The sequence below is a fragment of the Adelges cooleyi genome, unplaced genomic scaffold (assembly GCF_023614345.1).
Source record: "Adelges cooleyi isolate 19-005CV unplaced genomic scaffold, UGA_ACOO_1.1 ACOO_flye_CR_arks_rails_tigmint_CR_PRNA_23, whole genome shotgun sequence".
Taxonomy (NCBI): Eukaryota; Metazoa; Arthropoda; class Insecta; order Hemiptera; family Adelgidae; genus Adelges; species Adelges cooleyi.
The window spans coordinates 8,947,600-8,966,883 of record NW_026095893.1 but is presented as its reverse complement, the minus strand read 5'-3'; the positions used below and the strand labels follow the sequence as shown (position 1 = coordinate 8,966,883).

The window sequence follows — 19,284 nt, the reverse complement described above, 5'->3', positions numbered from 1 at the left end:
TTTACACTAAATGTTCGTTTCAAGCTTAACCATACCTTTTCAAAAAATACTAGAAGTCCATATATGCATATAAAGTTATTTATCATAGTAGATCTCATATATTAAAATGTGTGTTACTATTGCTTCATCAGTATTTTAATTGACTGTTATATTATTTCATATATTCCTATTTACTTTAATATGGTAAATCCTATCTTTAAGTTTTTTTTTTGATAGACTGGCTTTTTTTTGTTTTTATTAATTAATAATTAACTTACATAATATATAGTTACATATTTAAAGTTATATTTACTCTTAGTCTTGCAGAATTTACACAAGTACATTTTTGAAAATTGCTCGCTACTTTTTCAAGACTGGATTGTTACTTTTTTTTTTTATAATAAGCATTTTGTTTTTATTGAATAACAAAAGTATTTTATGTGTTAAGACTTTTATTCTATTAAGGTTTTTTTTTCGAACAAATTTAATATTATGTTACCTATAAAATTATTATTTTGTTTATAAGTTATTAAAATTATTGTTTCTCTAATAAAGTTAATTTAATTTGCATACTAATATTATCTGAATTATTTTTTTATTCAAATAAAACCAATGTGCTTACACAAATTTCTCTACAATATTTTGAATGGAATTCATAAAACATTAAAACAAATAAATGTAGGCTGCTATAACAACGACGTTACTCTAAATAGGAAATATTTTCTTAATTCTAAAAGTACGGTGTTGAATGTATAGGAATTTATATAAAAACTTTTTAATTGGCGTACTTCATAATTAAAAATAAATTACATCAGCATACTGTATTCCAAGTTTTAGACTAATCTCTTACAATATTATTTATTAAATATTTGTAAAAAAAAATATAATTTTAACGAAAAATGCTGATTTGCCACCTGTAACTTTTTCCATTTTATATTGTTTAGTAATTGTCGTGCTGTAATATTGTTAAAATAAAATCATATTAAACAACTTTCCATTACTTTGTTGTTTTTATTTATTAGATTCAATGCTACATTTTTTTAAACACTTAAGTTATAACACAATATTCCTAATATACCTACGTGTTATACTCTTATTCTTACTAGTTTATATTACATATAATTTGTACATTCAACCATGCAATATCAATACAATAAAAAAAATATATACATATAATTAGCATTTTTAACAATTTTATTGACAATGTATACATTCTGTGTCCTATTCTATATCCACAGACCACATAATAAAATATTATACGTGTAGAGTGGCGCGTTTTTTTATATAAAATAATAAATTAGATTAGAATTAAGCATAGAAATATAAAATAGATGGGTAAAGGTTAACCTATTGATAAGAAAATTGGCATTTGGCCATCCATATAACTTATAAATGCCGAGTAAATATTAGTAATTTTTTTTTTTTAACAAAATTAACGTGTACCGAGACCGACATCCATATTTCGCTGGAATAATATCAACATCTTGGAAAGTTAGGTGTTATCATTTCATTTTTGGAACAAGTAACAGCGTTGATAACAGTGCACTAAGTAGAGTTCATAGCCACGGGGCTTAGGATTGGCCTGTAATTGAAATAATTATAAAAAAGTATTTTTAGTTTGTATAGTAAAGTTTTCATTTTTTTCAACGTTTCATATAAATATTGATTAATTACCACTATTTACTCGAAATTAGATGGATGTAAAATAATTTGTCAGCTCCAAAATGTCTTTGCTCCAACTTTTAGAGGATGGTGAAGACGAAAACGCTGTCAAATCTTTGATCAGCACCGACGGCCTGGATAATAATAATTTAACAACTCAAAATGATGTAAATGATTTGATAGTATTAAATGAAATATATTTTTATAATTTTCTCTCGTATAGGAAGGACAAACTGCATTACATTTGGCATCGGCACGTGGGATCCACAATATCGTTGACATTCTATTGAAAAAAGGAGCCAACGTTAGTTCAGTAGACTTGAACGGGAATACGCCATTACACTTAGCTAGCCGAAATGGACATGTGTCAATCATTAAAATTTTATTAAACAAGAAACCTGAAATTTCCGTAAACCAGAATTATGTAATATTTGGTTTTATTTTAATTGAATATGTTTTTACTATGTTTAATCAAAAATTTTCTATTTAACTTTCTTAGAATGGTGACACTGCACTACATATTGCTTGTCGTTATGGATTTTTAAAATGTGTCGCTAAATTAGTAGAAAACCATATTATGACAATTGAAATAACAAATCACAATTTAGATACTCCACTTTCAGTGGCTATTTCTGAGAAACATGAAGAAGTTGCTCTTTATTTACTTAACAAAATACCAGGGAATATAGATACCTTTAATAACGTAAGAAAGTTGTTAATGTAAGAAAAAGTATTACTAATTTTGGAATAATAAATAATGTAAATTTAGAATAATTAAACATTTTAATGTGATACATTGAATTAGTTAATTACATTTATACCCAGTATAAATTTAATTTGCTATATTAGATTACAATGTTTGCATTGAATATAATCAAAATCTAGTTTCTTAGTTTGAATTAAAAGAAAATGCTAGTATTTTGCAGGATTGTGTAATTAAAATATGGTTAACCAATGGTTACATGTGATTATTATACAAATGTATAACTAAACAAAATGAAACCGTATCGCCAAGTGGAAGAGGTGGCAGTGTGTTAACTCACCGTCACAATTTCGATACTCGGTCAGTGACAATCCGTCCTAAAAGCAAATTCATTAAGGAACCATGATAGCAGCATTGGACGTACAAGGCTTAATCTATATGTTGATGATTAATACAATTAAATTAATATTTTGAATGGTGTAATGATATTAATGAATTGTTTCAATTAACAATTATTTTTATATGCAGAGATTTCATGAACAATTTATTTATTATTAGAAACTAGATTTTGAGAAACATTCTTCCCTTTAATTACTACTGTTTTAATTATAGTAGTATTATTTGTATGATTATTAATTTTTTATTAATCAAATAATACTAACAGTAATTCATTTAACTATGTTAGGATGGTAATGCTGCTATTCATATTGCTGCTCAAGAAGGTTTGTTAAGTGTTGTCGAAGCTATAGTTAACTTAGGCTATAGTTCAGAGTATCCAAATGGAAGAGGACTTTATCCATTACACATTGCTACAAAAAATGGACATATTGATATTATTAGGTATTTTGATTATTAAAAATAATTTTTTATATGATTTTTCATTTGATTTTCATTGAATTGCAGGTATTTGTGTATTATGGGAAGTGATCCACAAAGACGCAACTCAGACAATATAAAACCGGAAATTATTGCCATTAAAAATAACCAAAAAGATATTATTTCACTGTTCAATAAATTAAATAATGTAAGTGCAATTGCCTAATTTTTTTTTACAGTTATGTAAAGTGTAATTTTTACATATTATAGAATAGCGCAAAAGAAAATTATATTCAACAATTTGTAATCAGTGATGAACTTGTTCAAAATACTAATATACTCCTTTTTGGGCAATCTGGTGCTGGAAAATCATCTATCATAAAATTAATGAAATTGGGACTCTTTTCAATGCTACTTGGCAAGTCACGTAACACATTAAGGACTATAAACAATAACAGTAAGTAATGCCTGCTTGGTTTGACACTTACACATATAGTACACTTTTTTTATACACGGCTTATAAAAATACATCATTCAAATATAACATAAAATGTAATGAGTTTGATGACAACAAATTAATGAAAAGCGGACCTAAAATATGTTTTTATTTACTTATTAACTTGACTAATTAAATACGTGTTAAACATTTTTTAGGAACATTTCTGTCTCAAACACAATGTACTAATGGTAATGAAATAGTCCTTACTGAGTATGTTTCAAATACTCCAACTTATTATAAGCATGATAGTACCAAGGGTATAGTGGTTCAAAAGGTATGATTTATATTACTTTATGTGCATGTTACTTCGAGTTTACTCCAATCCGCCATCTCTGCCTTAAGCCCACTCTAGACGTCCTTCTAATGACTTAGTTTGTTATTCCTTTTTGATTATATGCCCATAAATCTCCACATATTCATACTACAATCATTCTATTTGCATGCATCAAATAAACTCTCTCATATTGGGTTGTTGTTATAGCCTCTTCTGTTTTTTTTATTCACCATTTTCCGCAGCCAGCTGCCAGGCTATATATAACATGTCAAAGTACTTTCCTGAAGGTTATCAATTTTTTCCTCATCTCACTTTGTTTCTGATTAAAAAATAATGTATTACTAATATTATATATTTATTTTTAAGGAAAAGTTATCAGGCATTGGTGATTGCACATTTTGGGATTTTTCTGGTGAAGACACGTATTATAATTCTTACCATCATGTTATACAAAACACACCTAACAAAATAATTGTAATTGTTTATAATCAGCAACAATCATTAGCAATTAGTTTGAAAATCATACAATTTTGGCTGAGTTTTGTACAAGCTAGACTTCATATTCCAGGATATATATGTGTGTTAGATGCATAATTAAACTTAACTTGATACTATTCATGCCATGAATTAATTTTTAATCATTTTTATTGTAGTTAAAAATGGTGTTTCGAGTCATTTAATACCTGTGTTAATAGTAGCAAGTCACAGTGGCCAAAAAATATGTCAACAACCTGAGAATAACCTACTAACGAAAATCAAAGAAGAATATGGACACGTGTTTAATGTATACGAACGAATCATTATGTTTGACATTTTGGCAGTTGATTCGTTAAGCATCAAAAACATTAAAGAAGCTATTAGTGATTGTAAAAAACGGCTGCATACTGTAATTATTAATTTTATATAAATATTTATTATAAAAATACTGACTCTCATATTAGATATTAGACAATGTAAAAGAAACTCCTTAACACAAAACATCTAATTTTCCAAAGGTTTATTTTTTGGTTTAAATAAATCAACGTATTTCATAACATTTTATGGTTATGAAGACAAATAACATTTTGTATAAAAATCTTACAAATCATTGCTTAGGAGACAATCTATATAAACATTAAATGTTAAAACTAATAAATTAATATGCAACTCGCAAAAAATTACATTTATGATTTAAGTAAATAAATGTAACCAATTATTATGGTTTTTTTATTGGGAAGCATATTTTTAGTTTTTTTTAATATTGCAAAAAATGTCTTTTTTTTTCGTTTTGCACGTAGGTTATTTACTTTGAGGGCCAAACAACTAATTTAATTTCTAAATTAAAATATAGTCAAATGTTTAATTAGAGCAATATTTAGGAGAAAGTAAGGCCAGATTAAAGAAAATAAGTAACCACTATAAAGTTTAAAAGTTGATACTTACTTAAAATATTATTTTTAGCCTGACTAGCACTTTGTATTTATTACACAAAGTTTTAAGAATTGTTTCTGTCAATGAAATTAAAATAATAAGTTATAATAACAATAATTGGTACTATTATCAAATTGTTCCCTAGGAATACAGTCGAAGCAATGTTATTGATGGTATAAATAGTATAAGCAAATTAAACAAATTATACTTCTTCATCCGTGGAGGTTATAAATTATTGGATGAACCTAGGGAAAACTATTATAGCGCTCAGTCTTCAATTACGACTATTGAGGTTGAATTTTCTATCAATATTGCAAACTTTTTTTTTTGAAAATTGGTTTTTTAAAACGGCACGTTGTGGGTTTTTTTTTGTATGCATTACACTGTGTTATTTGCACTATAGAAAAAATGTTGGTGTTTACGCACAAGACGAAAAACACTGTATAATTGCAAAACTTCTCACTGATGGTCATTTTTTCTTATTTTGCTTCAGGTTTTATTTTAATTTATGGAGTTCCTTATAATAGTAAACATTTTTTTCTTTTTTTAGAATATTCCCCGAATGAATGGTTTTTGTGAGGCTGTCCTTAACTTCTTACCTAAACTAAGAAGGATCGCTCATCCATTTCCCGTGTTATCGTGGAAAACATTTTGTGATACAATTCATCTGGAAGTAAATCCGTTGGCTACAAGTCAACACCTAGAAATGCTCCTCGTGCAACTTCAAAATCACGGAGAAGTAAGTTTATAAAAAAGTTTAAAATATTGCTTATTTTGTTTGTATATTTTGTTATGTAGATACTGTATCTCAAATCTGGACTACAACCAGATCTAATTGTTATTTCGCCCAGTTGGTTTGGTACAAATATTATTGGTACATTGTTCTCGGTTGACTTTTTAACCAGCCAAACACGCATGACGGGTTCATATCAACCAAATGATTTTCAAAGCATGTTTCCATACTACGACGCCATGTCTGTTTTACAGTTATTAGAAACGATGAAATTATGTGTTCAAGTATTTGAATTTTATATTGGTCTTTACAATTTAAACATATCGTCGTTGGGCCGAAAAACCTCCTGTGCTTAAACCTGATTTTTCAGAACACACGAACCTCTACTATATATTTGAATAGTAGGGAAAACTTAAGAAGGTTTATCATATTCTAGCTCTTTTTTTTCTGAATCGAGAGGTACCAAAACCTTAAAATAGGAAATTTAGCATGTAGATTATTTTTGGCCCAACAACGATACCTAAAATATTGATATATGTAAATATAATCAATATAATGTGAATTTTAAGTATATTCTGTTTATTATTTATTATTTTTTACAGTATGATAATGACGGAGATGTTGAATATGAATTTCCAGCCTACATAATTAGAGAAAAAGACGAAACCCTATGGAAACCATGGGGAAATGTAAATGACTCATGCTATGGGGGTGTTCGATTAAATACACAGCCATCATTTGTCGAGCTATTTACTTCAATATTCATGCAAATACAAGTTGAATTACGATACTTGCAAAATAATTATTGCGAAGAAATGGATAGTTTCTTATATCAATGGTACGGTGGTGCAATATTATGTGTTAATAATATCGAGTGCATGATATCACTTGAACAAGATAATAATTGTATTGAAGTAAAAATTCGTGGATCCAAAACATCCAGTTATACATGTTTTTATTTTCTGGAAGAAATTTTGCATTCCATAAATTTAGTAAGATTATTTTACTTAAAATTGATATTTTTATTACAATTGATTTATATTCAATTTTTATTTTGTATAGGTTTTAATCGAAACTTGTCCAGGAATGAAAATAATTAAAGAATTCTTAAGCCCTTCAGACTTGTCAGAACACTATGCACAGCCACATGGTTATGGAATTGATGATGTATACTATTCTATTAAAAGCAAATCCAAATTTAAATCTCATGTTACGAATCCACTAACAGGAAAAAGAGAATGTATAATGGATTTGGTCGCCTTTGGATGTGAATTAGTAAAAATTGTTTTTATTTATCGTTATAATTATTTATATTTACTATAAACTAGTACATTTCTCATGAAGGTTGAAGATATACTATCTAGTACAGAAGATTTACCTTTAACTGAGTTAAGTCCAATATGCCGACAAGAACTAAGTCGTCTTATTGATCCAGTTCACCCACTAGGTAAAGACTGGGCATTGTTTGCTCTAAATATTGGGCTAGATTCTAGAGTCCAACAATTTGACAATGAACCAACTAGCCCTTTCTTATCGCTAATTGACATATGGGCAACTAACCAGCCTGCACCTACAATAGGTATCCAAAAAATGTGTTTCATTTAAATTAGTTGTTTGATGATGTTATTTTAGTATTTTATTTTAGGGATGTTGATTGATCGACTGAATGAAATTGAACGTAAAGAAGGGGTATTAGTTATTCTACAGCACATTCAATGTTACAGGATTAAAACTATGGATATCAATATTGTTCCGTAACTGACATTTAGTTTAATTTTTCCTCCATATTTATTGTTGATGATAATTAGCACCTAAGCTCATTATAAAAAAATATAAAGTCTAGTCAATTAAATTTTATAATATTAATGTTTCTACATTTTTAACAATTTTTTTTATATAAAAAAAAAATCTTTAATATTATACAGTAATTTATTGTATTTATTTATGTTTTTAAAATGCACCTGTGCAATTTATACATTTTTTTTTAATTTGTATACACTGAAGGTTGTATTTGAAAAATGAATTACATATACTGAATTTAATCAGTCCATTCGTTTAAAGTAGTAGTTTTTTTAATCACCTTGATGAATTCATACTTCCAACAACGTCATCTCCTCACTGTAACAGTAGCATTTTATGAACATACTTTTTTATTTAGATTGTTCCAATTCAGGAACTGGGAAACATCTTGAGGATCTCTCAGATACCTTGAAACATAAGCAAGCCCATGAGTACCAGAAGAATCGTAGTCACTAAAATATTTTAATTGTAAAAAATTGTCAGGATAATTTGTTAAAAAATATATCCAACATTCAACTATGTCGTCATTTGTTAATTTTACACAAGTTTTTTGACGCACATAGAAATTTGGATGGTTCTCAAATTCATCTAAGAACGCTAACATTTTTGTATCTACATTGTAAATTTCACCATTTATTAGCTGAAACAAATTGATGATAATAATACGTTTTGTGTTATCATATTCACTTTTTAGTAATTATGTTTTCATTGTACTTACATGACCGGTACTGGCTTTGTGTAATAGGAATGGTATGTTATATTTTGTAGAAATCACAAGAGGATACTTTTGTATTGTATTAGCCTCAGCTAAAAACGTAGCTTTACCATTTTTTCCATCATTGAGCACGTCATGGTTTGGCTGGTTACGTTTTAAAGTTCCATAAACAAATACTTTTTCCATTACGCTAAAAACAATGAAATACGATTTTTCAACCATTTAATTATGCAATAAAATGCTCTATGACATATTTCTTAACTCACAATTACTATAGGAAATTTCTATTTTAAAAATCTTTGAACAAAATTGAATGATGATCTTTTTTTGTGGTATCATTAAAGCATGAAATATGCACCAAATATAAAGCAGCTGATTTTAAATTGATTTACAAATGTATCCTTTCACTAATTTTCAATGTAAAATGGAGGGGGAGTTTTATCAGTCAGTTTAAAATCGTTTCTTTAATAATAAAATATAATAATTGAAGAGAGTGTTGTATACATTACAGCCATAATATTTTTAATTTATTGCTATAAAAAATACATGAACTACAATTCCCAGTATACTTTAATTACCAGTTCATACTGTCTCTAGTCGTATTATTAATAATTAAAAAATCATTAAATTTATTTTTTTTATTTTATAAATTAATATGTTGATTAATTATTATAGTTTTTATATATAAAAACAACAAATAGTCCATAAAAAGAAATCTTGTTTTCTTTTACAAAACTTTACAAATTACTAATTGGATATAGAAATGAATACAGGTACTTAAAAAATAAAAACATATTTTTAATATTGATTGGACTTTATAATAATCCCTGTCTTTTAAGATCTTCGTAAGTTTTTTTAGTGACTACGTTTCCTTGAGAATCTTCAAATTCTTCTTCATTTTCAGGTTGCCACCGTTCATCATGTTTCATAGTTTTCAATTTTTCCCATAGGGCTAAAGCATCTTCAATTTGAGTAACATTAGCAAAATGAGCTGTATTTGGAATACCCAAACATCGCATACCGTGTGCATGTCTCCATTCAGCGAAATGTCGTTGAAATGCTTTAGGACCTTTGTAAGTGAAATTGCCACAAATTTCACAATTGTAACTTATATTTAATCCATGTAATTTATATAACCAGTATGGTATAGGTTTTCCATCCCAACCAAGAGGTAAATTTTTTGGGTTGTATGGAATATCGTCTCCCTGTTCATCTTCAGACTCAGTTGCGCTTGCTTCATTTTCAGAATCGTCACGTTCACCTTCAGTGCGTGCTTGCCTCCTTTGTACATTTTCTTTTGTAGCTAACCTTTGTTCAGCTAAAAGCTCACAAAATCTGTAAATTTGAGCCTCTTGTAATGCCGATTCTTTTTGTCGCTCTTGTTCTTTATTGCGGTTCATTTTTCCGGGTTTACCTTTAGCTAACAGAGACGGATCTATTGAAGATTTTCCTTTAGTTGAAAATAATCGTTGAGCTCTTTCTTCTAAAGTTCCACCACATTTTAATCCCAAAGCCATCAAAGCAGATTTTAAGCGATCAAGGCCGAGTGAAGCTAACTCTTCCCAAGAAGAAAATGCATATAGATCGAGATGAGCTCCTATGTTAGCCAATGCACTACTGGTATCTTTAGGCCAACCTGGAAAAGTCCCTTCCTCCCACTGGGCTGAAAATTCTGTAAGTACATTTTCCATTTCGATATCAATATTATGCAATGGCTTGACACGTAAATAATAGCCATGCAAGTATTCTAAAAGTACTTCAATATATTTTCTATACTCAGAGTTTTTACGATCTTTAGGTATGTCATATAAATGATCAAATATTGACAGATAAGTGATATAATCAACTTTTTCAACTCCTTTTAAGTTAACATATTTTTCATAACATTCATGTAAATCTAAATAACGTCCATAACCTTCCTCGTCAGTAAAATCTACCATATTGGACATTTCTTCAGATGGATTTTCTCGGAGATTATTTAATTCTTCAAATTCAACAGACAACGGTACAGATATTTCATTGGGATGTTTTTTGTGGAAATCTTTAATATTTTTTAAACGAGAATAGAACTCTGTGAATTCACTTGGTCCTGATATTGAGGCAATTTCTTCTTTACGTAAACCATCTTTGTCTTCATAAAACTCTCGAAGTTTATTGGTGCTTTCTGTATACTGATCAAGTAATAACTTAAGACGGTGTTCGGAATTTATTACATCTCTGGTTGTAGGCTTTTTGAAAAGCATTTCTTTAACCATGGCATCAACTAAACGCTCTCTTTCTTCATGATAACGGCGCTGTTGTTCTATTAACGTCTCCATCATAAATCTAGAACAAGCCAAAAATATACAAACAATATTTAGTGAACTATTCATATTCTATACTTTGTTCTCGATTGTAAGATTTACATTTGATTATTGTTTTAATAGTAGAAACATAATAAAGGACATACTTACTCTATTTTATAGCATAGACAGTAAACAAATATCGGCACGATTAGTTGAAAACAAATATTATTTACTAGTTACTACTGATCGACCAAAAACTATTTTATAAAATTAAACTAAGTCAAATATTAAAAAATAAATAGGAAATACTAGTAATAATCACAAATCATAATTCTGAATTCATAATGCTAATAGACAATGGTAATATAGACTCGACAAGATTGACTACTTATTTTATGTTCATACTTCATCATATAAACAAATACAACAGTTATAGGTTAAAAATTATACAGTTTAATACAACATTGACAATAAATTGTGCCAATGGCGACCCTGATGTTCCTTTAAACCGGCGCCGGATACTGATAAAAATTAACACGGGGAAGATACTTATCACACAAAAAAGAGGCAGCCATATTCTTCTTAAGGGCTAAGGCTACACCCCTATGTTATTATATCTAAACATTATTATTGTTTATTTTGTTATGGATACATATTATAACATGTTATAATACTAAATAGTCCGTCACTTTTTTGTTTACATTGGAAGTGACCCTTCTTCTTTCATCTATTCTGTGCTAAAAATGTAAGTTTAAGAATACTAAAGTACTAACAGTGTGTCCAGAAAACAATTTGCATAAACGATTTTTACTGTAAAACAATTATGACAATGTGGGACATTGAAGTATTGAACAAATCTTTCTTTTATCGTGTCCGGTGCTGGGCTATATTGGTATTAATTATAGTTAAATTACATTAAATAGACATTAAAAAATAAGTAATATACAAACAATGTTTTCAAAAATAATAAAGGATTTTTTAATATTTTGCCCGAGCCAGTGGGTGGCTACTGATACAGCAATTTTGTTGGCAAGCGCCAAGACGTCAATTGTGCAACCTGGCGGAGCAGTTATATAGTAGGTGTTAATGATTCATCGGATTGGTTTTTACCGTTATGTATTGGTAATCATAACATTAAAAACTATAAACACTCGTAAACAATAGGCGTGTCAATAATAGAACATTATGCAAAATATTATATTTCTAACAGCAATTTATCGACTATTTAATTTTAAAAACAGTTTTTAATTATAACTTACCTTAAATTAAAATAACAGCTACTTTTGTAAACCAATTATAATAATTAATCATTTGTTCTCAATCAGACATTTTATTAAATGGACTGCGCATATAAACGATGAAACATAATAATGTTACCGAGATATGGATGAGAGAGACGGAGTTAAGTTGGGCATGTATTTCAATCTTATTATTTTATCATTTATCATTTTATCATTACTTGATAACACCACAGAATAACAATGTGATAACCCTCAAGTGGTGATAATTGATAACATAATCTTATTTTTAAATAATAAAAAATTAAATAATAGCTATATTGGTATAATTTGCCTCAGTAGTCAGTATGAATGTTAAGTCTTAATTTTACACAATTGTTTTCAAATAAGATTTAGAGAAATAACATTGAAATTGTAAATAAAGTATACAAATTAACAAGTGAGTATTGAGTAATTATTTAAAAATGTACATACCTACATAGTTTTTTTTCTCTTTAATTTAAATCTGTTAAATTTATTATCGTATGTCCTTCATTAAGGATACAATCTGTCAAAGTATTTATACAAATTATTTAAAATTTTAAAACTATCTTGTGATGGCAGCATTTGCCTTAAAGTCCGGTAAAGTTACATGATGATTTAAACCATTAAAAAAGTATATATAAATGTTTATATATATAAAATATGTATGATATGCATCTAATATTATGTACACAACATGTAAAATATGTAGAATATTTCAGAGTATCTATATGTTACGTAATTAACATTTAAAACCAGTTATTTCTTTTCAAAATATTTTATACATACATCTTAATTTCACCGTTTACAATTTTCACTACTTTTAAAATGTATCTTTAGTTGTACAATTATAAAATTACTGGTCATGGCCTCTTTTATTTTAGTACCTGGGAATTGTTAACTACAGAAAGGGGACAAGTCCAATTTTCTAAGTTTTTAGGAAACACTAAAAACTAAATAATACATACTTACATACATAATATACAATTTTGAAAATTCCAAGCGCTATTTTTAGATGTTTGCAATAAACGATGTGCTTACGTATGCTTAGTTTAAAATGATAAAACAATTAAAATTGATAAAAATGGATTTGTCCCCTTTCTGTAGTTAGCGATTCATGTAATTTAAGAATGTTATAACAAACATAGCATACGTTTACTTTTACACTTTCTGTTTTATGAAATACTAACTATATTTAGTCAGGAATTGGCTATAATCAAAATATATATTTTTTTTAACTCATAATTTTATGTTATGTAATGTATTTTAAATACCAAGTAAAAATTATATTTGTATTTTATAAATTTCGGTATTATTTTTTTTAACATTATAAATATTTTGCTATTTTAACTAAAATTAAGTTAATTTTATAATAATTTTTAATATTATTCATTAGTATTAATTTGTGTATATTTTTAGAAATGAACTTCCGGTCATTTAAATTAATAACTTTTGATATAACTGGGACACTATTAAAATATAGAAGTTCACCGACTGAAGAATACTCAACAGTTCTTAATAAACATGGTATCAAAGTAAATATATCCATTCTTGAAGAATTAATAAAGAGAAATATGAAAGATATGACAAAACTGCATCCAAATTTTGGACTTAAAACTGGTCTTGGATGGGATAATTATTGGAGAAAATTTGCTCAAAACGTCATAAGTGGAGCAATTCCAAAAGAATATGCTTCAAATAATTTAAAAATAATCACTATAGTTGATGATTTAATGAATACCTATAGTACAGGAGAAACTTTTAAATTGCAAAATGGAGCTATCGATTTATTAAAATATTTAAAAAAGAAGCAAGTACCGCTAGGAGTAATATCGAACTATGATCCAAGAATCATAAATATAATTAATAACCTTGGAATCGCTGACTACTTTTTGTTTATATTGTCTTCATATCAGGTTGGATATGCTAAGCCAGATATTGAAATATTTCAAAAAGCAGAGTCATTTGTTTGTAATGAAACCGACCGCAAATTATTCTTACATGTTGGTGATTCATATGCTTTTGACTTTGTAGGGGCCAAAAGTGCTGGGTGGTCTGCATGTTTAGTTCATACTGATAAACAAATTATTACAAAGGAACATCCTAATATAGCAGACTGCATTTTTAATGATTTTGTAGAGTTCAAACAATTTTTAATGACAAATAAGCCTGACAAAATTTGTTAATGATTAAAGTTGACTATTATTATTAAATTGAATTTATACCTATAAAATTGTTAACCAAATCAGATAATTATGAATTATGATTATTATTGTACTGTTATTAATATAACCTAATAACATTTAAAAATAACAAAATGTATTTTGTATATACATTTTTTTTTTGTTTACTATACGTTTAAGTTTTGCATCGATTGTTTATTCATAATAAATAATAGAAAATAGATAATAATCTTATATTATTTATTTAAGTATGATGTATGTATTAGGTACATCTTTATTTATTTTTAACATATGTTGACGACCACGAATGGACGTGCCTACATTTAATTTGTCATTTACTTGATTATTATTAATTTAACTGTCTCTTTCAATATATAGCGTAGCAATACTACCCAGTCTTGTTTGGCCCTTTGTAAGCAGTTTTATTTTTCTATGATAAAATATAAATGTAATTATAACTCTTAACAGGGGGGGGGGGCACTTGACACTTTTGTCCCCTCGAACAAATATTTGGAGAAGCAGTTGACTATCCTTGCCCCCCCTTCCCCAGAGTACGCCTATGCATATAACAGGAATTATTATGAGATAAACAAAAATAAAAATGTCATAGATGTGATTTTTTATTCTTGCGAACATTTTTTACACACAAATTCAATAATCTTAAGTACAAAATAATGTACTGAAATCCAAAATTTTGTTTTCCATCAATGTATCTACCTAACATTATAAAATCATTACTGTTAATTTTTGAATTTGTATAATTAAAAAACATTTTGGGTTTTAATAATCATTACTTTTCAATTTTTAAATGACAAAAAAATACAATTTAACTGATATTCAAGTCAACAAGTAATATTTTTTGGGGGGGGGGCTAAATTTTAGTCAAAGCGCTAAGCCCTCCAGCCCCCCTTTCCTTCTAGTTACGCCACTGTGCCTACGGCAATTAAAAAAAAATCATTTCATGATTACAATTGAATGATTAATGTAATCATGATAACAAATGAATGATTAAATACCTATACACTCAAACGAATGGATTAATGTTTGTTTGTTTCCACATTCGCAGTTCGTATCGTCTGTCTTTCCCCATCTATTCAATTTTTCTTTAGTTCTTCCTACGTGTGTCCTTAGACGGTTGAGAATTTTCCAGGGTAGGTTATGTCCCAGTTGTAAGGATTCTGTGGGTATGCCCCAAACTGTGGGCGCGTCTCCTCATGTTCGTTCCTTCCATGACTTGCCGTAGAGTTTTCTATGATTATTTTATCCTATTACCTATAGGTATAATACTAAGTATTAATAATTGAGAATTGGGGTGCCTTTGAATTTATGACCACGGGATAGACTTTAATATTCTACCACGTAGAATACAGAAAAATAGTTTTATATAAAACAAATAAATTGTATTTTGCTGTGTTTTATTATAATGAAAAGATACATTCAAATTTGCCCCCTTTGGATTAAAATGTACCCCATAACCAGGGTAGATTTAAATAAAAATAAATATTTATTTAAAAATTGATAGATTATAAACTACTTAATTGGTGAGGTTTGGAATAATATTATAATGTGTACAAACTACCTTGGAACTCTCAAACTTGATCTTTGCCAAAACCTAAATTATGAAACATAATGATATAATTTTTATTTAAATCTACCCTACATATTAATCTTATAAGGAACGGAAAATTGAATTATAAAGATGGCAACTCACTATATTTTCTTATTATTATCTTAAGAGGACGTCACACACCCGTTATTTTCTACAAAAAACCCGTCTTGCGCGGATTAATTTTACAAAGACTATAATCAAAACTAAGAAACCAAATTTTTACATAATATAGACAACAACATTGTCTGTGATCTACCAATGCCCTTTTTTAAATATTTCAACCAGTTAACGAATAATTAATTAATTAAGAAAGGACTTTTTTTTAAATGATATAGCGTTAGTTTTATTAGTTATATCGAAAAAATACGGATGATGGAACACAGATAATTTTGTCATAAATAATATGTATGAATTTCTATCCTTCACTATGTATGAAGCCTGAGAAAAATTAATCCACGCAAAGCAGTTTTGATGGGAAAAAAATTGTAATTTATCCTATAAACATGACTGTGATAGTCTGACAAAATAAATGGCAATCAACAAAGTATCCTCATTACTGTATTAATAAATATACATTATATTTCAAACTCTAAATTAAGATTTTTCGAAAAATTACCTATACTTTACTCCTTAGAAATGGCCGGTGTGGCGTACTCTTAAAAAATAAATAATTAATTATGATTGAAAATCAGTAAAAATCAGCATTACCTATTCCATTAAATGAATCTTCTGTTAATTTTGTTCAATTTTTTTAATAATAGAGTTATTACGGTTGTGATTGAGAAGGATAAAAAGGACAGAAAATGAACAAAGGATAAAATAAAAAAAACAGATATCATGTCATAAACTCTTTTAGGATTTTATTTTTTTAAGTTGCTGTATTTTGGTAGTTTTTACATATATTTTTACACTGTATTGCAAATTTGTTTGTTTTAGTCAAAAGATAGAGAATTATGCATGAAATTATAATATATGTATGCATACACAATGTGATACACATTCACAGTAATTTTTTGAGTAACATTGATGAATACTAATTACTAAAATTCAACAATATATATCTACAAATTTAGAATAAAATCATTTTGGTAATTAGTACTTATTTTTGTATCATTTGTACAACAATTGGGGAAAAAACAATAATGGGATTTGTTCACTGATATAACTTTTGTCTTTTTTTTTCGAGAAAAAAAATATACGGCTCCTATTATTAATTATTATCCAGTAGACCTAATCATAATAAATATTTAATATTAATATATTCTAAAACAATGTTATAATTGTAAAATTGACTATAATAATAATACAATATTATATTATGTTATTTATTTTTGTAAAATAAAAAAAGTTGGAAAAAAATGTATGGAGTTAATTAGGGAGAAAAATATTTGTTCCTTAAGTACTTATAGTCAACGAATGTGAACCTCTTATTAGTATAATAAATCGCATAAACCGGATTCTCAGTCGTCATGAGCTTTGTTTTAATATTTGTTTCATAGTAACATAAAAAAAAAAGAATAATTTTGTCATTATTTACAGATGAACAAATATGTGTTAATATTATATATATATAATTTATAATAATAATAATATATTCAATGAAACGATAACAGTATTTACAATAAGAATGCGTACTTAAATTTTAACGAAACACAAAAAACAAACAAAAACGATACGTAGACAGTATTGCTGAGTTTATAATATAATATGCTATCCCATAATAAATGGGTACACTTCTAATTCTTTCTCAGAATTCACTATTATCCCTAAATGCAAGATAAGTATGCTCTCTCGAGTAATAACTGATACAGTTACTTTACATATTTAGCTCTAATATATTGTTATTACAGAAAAGGATTGGTTTTCGAACTTCCAGTTATTTACTAAAACTGTTTACGCTGTGTATAATTATTATGCCACACTGTATTTATATTTTTGTTCATAAAACGTAGGTACTTAAAGATCGAGTATGATTGTAGCAAAATATCTTGTACTGTGTTCATTAGTTGTTGTTCAGCATAAAATGTCGGTTTGCAAAGTCAAGGAAGTTAATTAATTTGCGAGTAGTCGTCGGATGAGTTTTTCTATTTTTTTCTTTATAACAGTAATAATTTCTCTAAGAATCAACTGAATTCCAGCGACTGACGTTTCAGAGTTGACAGAATATTTGCTTTTAGTCGACTTTAGCAGGTAATCGAACCCGCCAAATTGGAAATTCGAAATTAGGGGGGGAAATAATATAATGATGTCTTAGCAGTCAATAGACGTTTGGTGGATAGGTTTAAAACTATGGGAATATATGAACAAGTTATTAGAAGCCTATTATAGTTGTTAATATCGACGTTGGGGTAGGTATGTATATATTATTGTGTATACTTGATCCTCTATATCACTAAGTATGAAAAATGTTATGCATACACTTTTATCGTGTACGTTTATGTAAATATGTAAGTGCCTTTGTGTAAGTAAAAAAAATTATTTCAGTTTTCATCTTCATACATTAATTAATAATAATAAAAATTTAATCCATTTGGCAAACGTGATTACTGAGCGTGTGACTCGACCGGCGAGTTACGTTCGGAGACGTCATCATGAGGGAACTGCCAGTGTTGACGCATACAGCACACACCTCCGGGTCCGTCGGGGAGTGTTGTACTGGTGCTAAACAGCAATAAAAAATACAATTAGTTGGTCTATGAACAATACAGCTCTTTAACATTAATCATTTAATCAACTACTGAACGCCGATATAGTATATTCAATACTTCAATGCTCATTTTTAGAGGTATGAATCTTTTTATTAAAATAAAAATGCTAAAGCCACAAGCTTTCTACTTAACTAGTAGCCTAGGCAAACTGAATGTATTAACCGCCTTTGTGGGTTGTAATTGGGATTATGATTCCACTGCGAGTTAAATTGAAATTAAGTGCTAACTGTGATGTCAACGTTGTACCATCGAGTATACTATTATAAAGTAGAAGTAGTAGTAATATACTCGTAACTCAAGATTTCTGTACTTAACAAGCAAACATCGTTTTATCGTGTAAATAAAGATATAAATTTAAAGAAAGAAAAACACAAACGCTATAGTAAGTATACAGCATGGGTCGCAAACATTTTACAAATGCTATGTTTTTTGAAAATTTTGAAAATTTTTTTATTCTGATTTTTCTAAATAGTTTATTCGATTTTATAGGCCAAAAATATTTTATAATATAAAATATATAAAAACTTTTTATTTTTCAAATAAAATAAAAAATTAGGTAAGATATGCTTTTAAAATAGCAAGTAAGGCTTCCTGAAAATGTTAACTGTTGGATAACGTTTTGAATAAATATTTTTGTTGTCATTATTAT

General features: G+C 27.8%; 5 protein-coding genes and 1 long non-coding RNA gene across 26 annotated transcripts in view; 2 read left to right on the top strand and 4 right to left on the bottom strand.

Annotated features, from left to right (window-relative positions):
• Positions 1–1,347: 1,347 nt before the first annotated feature.
• Positions 1,348–4,826, bottom strand: LOC126835181 (uncharacterized). Its single transcript, XR_007685174.1, has 3 exons — positions 3,950–4,826; positions 1,664–1,775; positions 1,348–1,561 (listed from the first exon to the last, which is right to left on the bottom strand). It is a non-coding gene; the product is annotated as an uncharacterized LOC126835181 (long non-coding RNA).
• Positions 1,358–7,944, top strand: LOC126835173 (death-associated protein kinase 1-like). Of its 2 annotated transcripts, XM_050567511.1 has the most exons (16): positions 1,358–1,586; positions 1,674–1,808; positions 1,865–2,065; positions 2,141–2,344; positions 3,030–3,184; positions 3,248–3,368; positions 3,431–3,617; positions 3,815–3,933; positions 4,300–4,510; positions 4,587–4,819; positions 5,894–6,082; positions 6,142–6,360; positions 6,679–7,068; positions 7,139–7,351; positions 7,421–7,655; positions 7,722–7,944. In XM_050567511.1, the coding sequence occupies exons 2-16, from the start codon at positions 1,704–1,706 to the stop codon at positions 7,832–7,834; spliced, it is 2,895 nt and encodes a 964-aa protein (XP_050423468.1). In that variant the 5' UTR covers positions 1,358–1,586; positions 1,674–1,703; the 3' UTR covers positions 7,835–7,944. The 2 variants fall into 2 exon arrangements, with proteins under 2 accessions (XP_050423468.1, XP_050423467.1); XM_050567510.1 differs by having other exon boundaries at positions 1,358–1,808.
• On the bottom strand, positions 7,139–12,259 carry LOC126835179 (gamma-glutamylaminecyclotransferase-like). 5 transcript variants are annotated; one of them, XM_050567537.1, is made up of 5 exons: positions 12,136–12,259; positions 8,595–8,781; positions 8,284–8,516; positions 8,157–8,194; positions 7,139–7,646 (listed from the first exon to the last, which is right to left on the bottom strand). In XM_050567537.1, the coding sequence occupies exons 2-4, from the start codon at positions 8,775–8,777 to the stop codon at positions 8,167–8,169; spliced, it is 444 nt and encodes a 147-aa protein (XP_050423494.1). In that variant the 5' UTR covers positions 8,778–8,781; positions 12,136–12,259; the 3' UTR covers positions 7,139–7,646; positions 8,157–8,166. The 5 variants fall into 5 exon arrangements, 4 of the variants coding, with proteins under 4 accessions (XP_050423494.1, XP_050423492.1, XP_050423493.1 ...); XR_007685173.1 differs by having other exon boundaries at positions 7,141–7,646; positions 8,157–8,516; XM_050567536.1 differs by lacking the exon at positions 7,139–7,646 and having other exon boundaries at positions 7,992–8,194.
• On the bottom strand, positions 9,097–12,257 carry LOC126835175 (splicing factor 3A subunit 3). 2 transcript variants are annotated; one of them, XM_050567524.1, is made up of 2 exons: positions 12,136–12,257; positions 9,097–10,916 (listed from the first exon to the last, which is right to left on the bottom strand). In XM_050567524.1, the coding sequence occupies exon 2, from the start codon at positions 10,910–10,912 to the stop codon at positions 9,407–9,409; it is 1,506 nt and encodes a 501-aa protein (XP_050423481.1). In that variant the 5' UTR covers positions 10,913–10,916; positions 12,136–12,257; the 3' UTR covers positions 9,097–9,406. The 2 variants fall into 2 exon arrangements, with proteins under 2 accessions (XP_050423481.1, XP_050423480.1); XM_050567523.1 differs by lacking the exon at positions 12,136–12,257 and adding an exon at positions 11,045–11,281.
• On the top strand, positions 11,605–17,087 carry LOC126835178 (rhythmically expressed gene 2 protein-like). 6 transcript variants are annotated; one of them, XM_050567532.1, is made up of 2 exons: positions 11,605–11,621; positions 13,555–17,087. In XM_050567532.1, exon 2 carries the CDS (start codon positions 13,557–13,559, stop codon positions 14,319–14,321), a length of 765 nt encoding a protein of 254 aa, XP_050423489.1. In that variant the 5' UTR covers positions 11,605–11,621; positions 13,555–13,556; the 3' UTR covers positions 14,322–17,087. The 6 variants fall into 6 exon arrangements, with proteins under 6 accessions (XP_050423489.1, XP_050423488.1, XP_050423484.1 ...); XM_050567531.1 differs by lacking the exon at positions 11,605–11,621 and adding an exon at positions 11,695–11,952; XM_050567527.1 differs by lacking the exon at positions 11,605–11,621 and adding an exon at positions 11,997–12,287.
• Positions 16,842–19,284, bottom strand: part of LOC126835174 (glucose transporter type 1) — a 60,374-nt gene continuing 57,931 nt past the window's right edge. For 3 of the 10 annotated variants that reach the window (XM_050567521.1, XM_050567520.1, XM_050567522.1), the window contains one exon: positions 17,004–18,588. In XM_050567521.1, coding sequence (XP_050423478.1) covers positions 18,449–18,588 — 140 coding nt within the window. In that variant the 3' untranslated portion in view covers positions 17,004–18,448. Of the gene's footprint in view, positions 18,589–19,284 lie in introns of all 10 variants that reach the window. The other 7 variants (XM_050567512.1, XM_050567513.1, XM_050567517.1 and 4 more) reach the window with 6 other exon arrangements.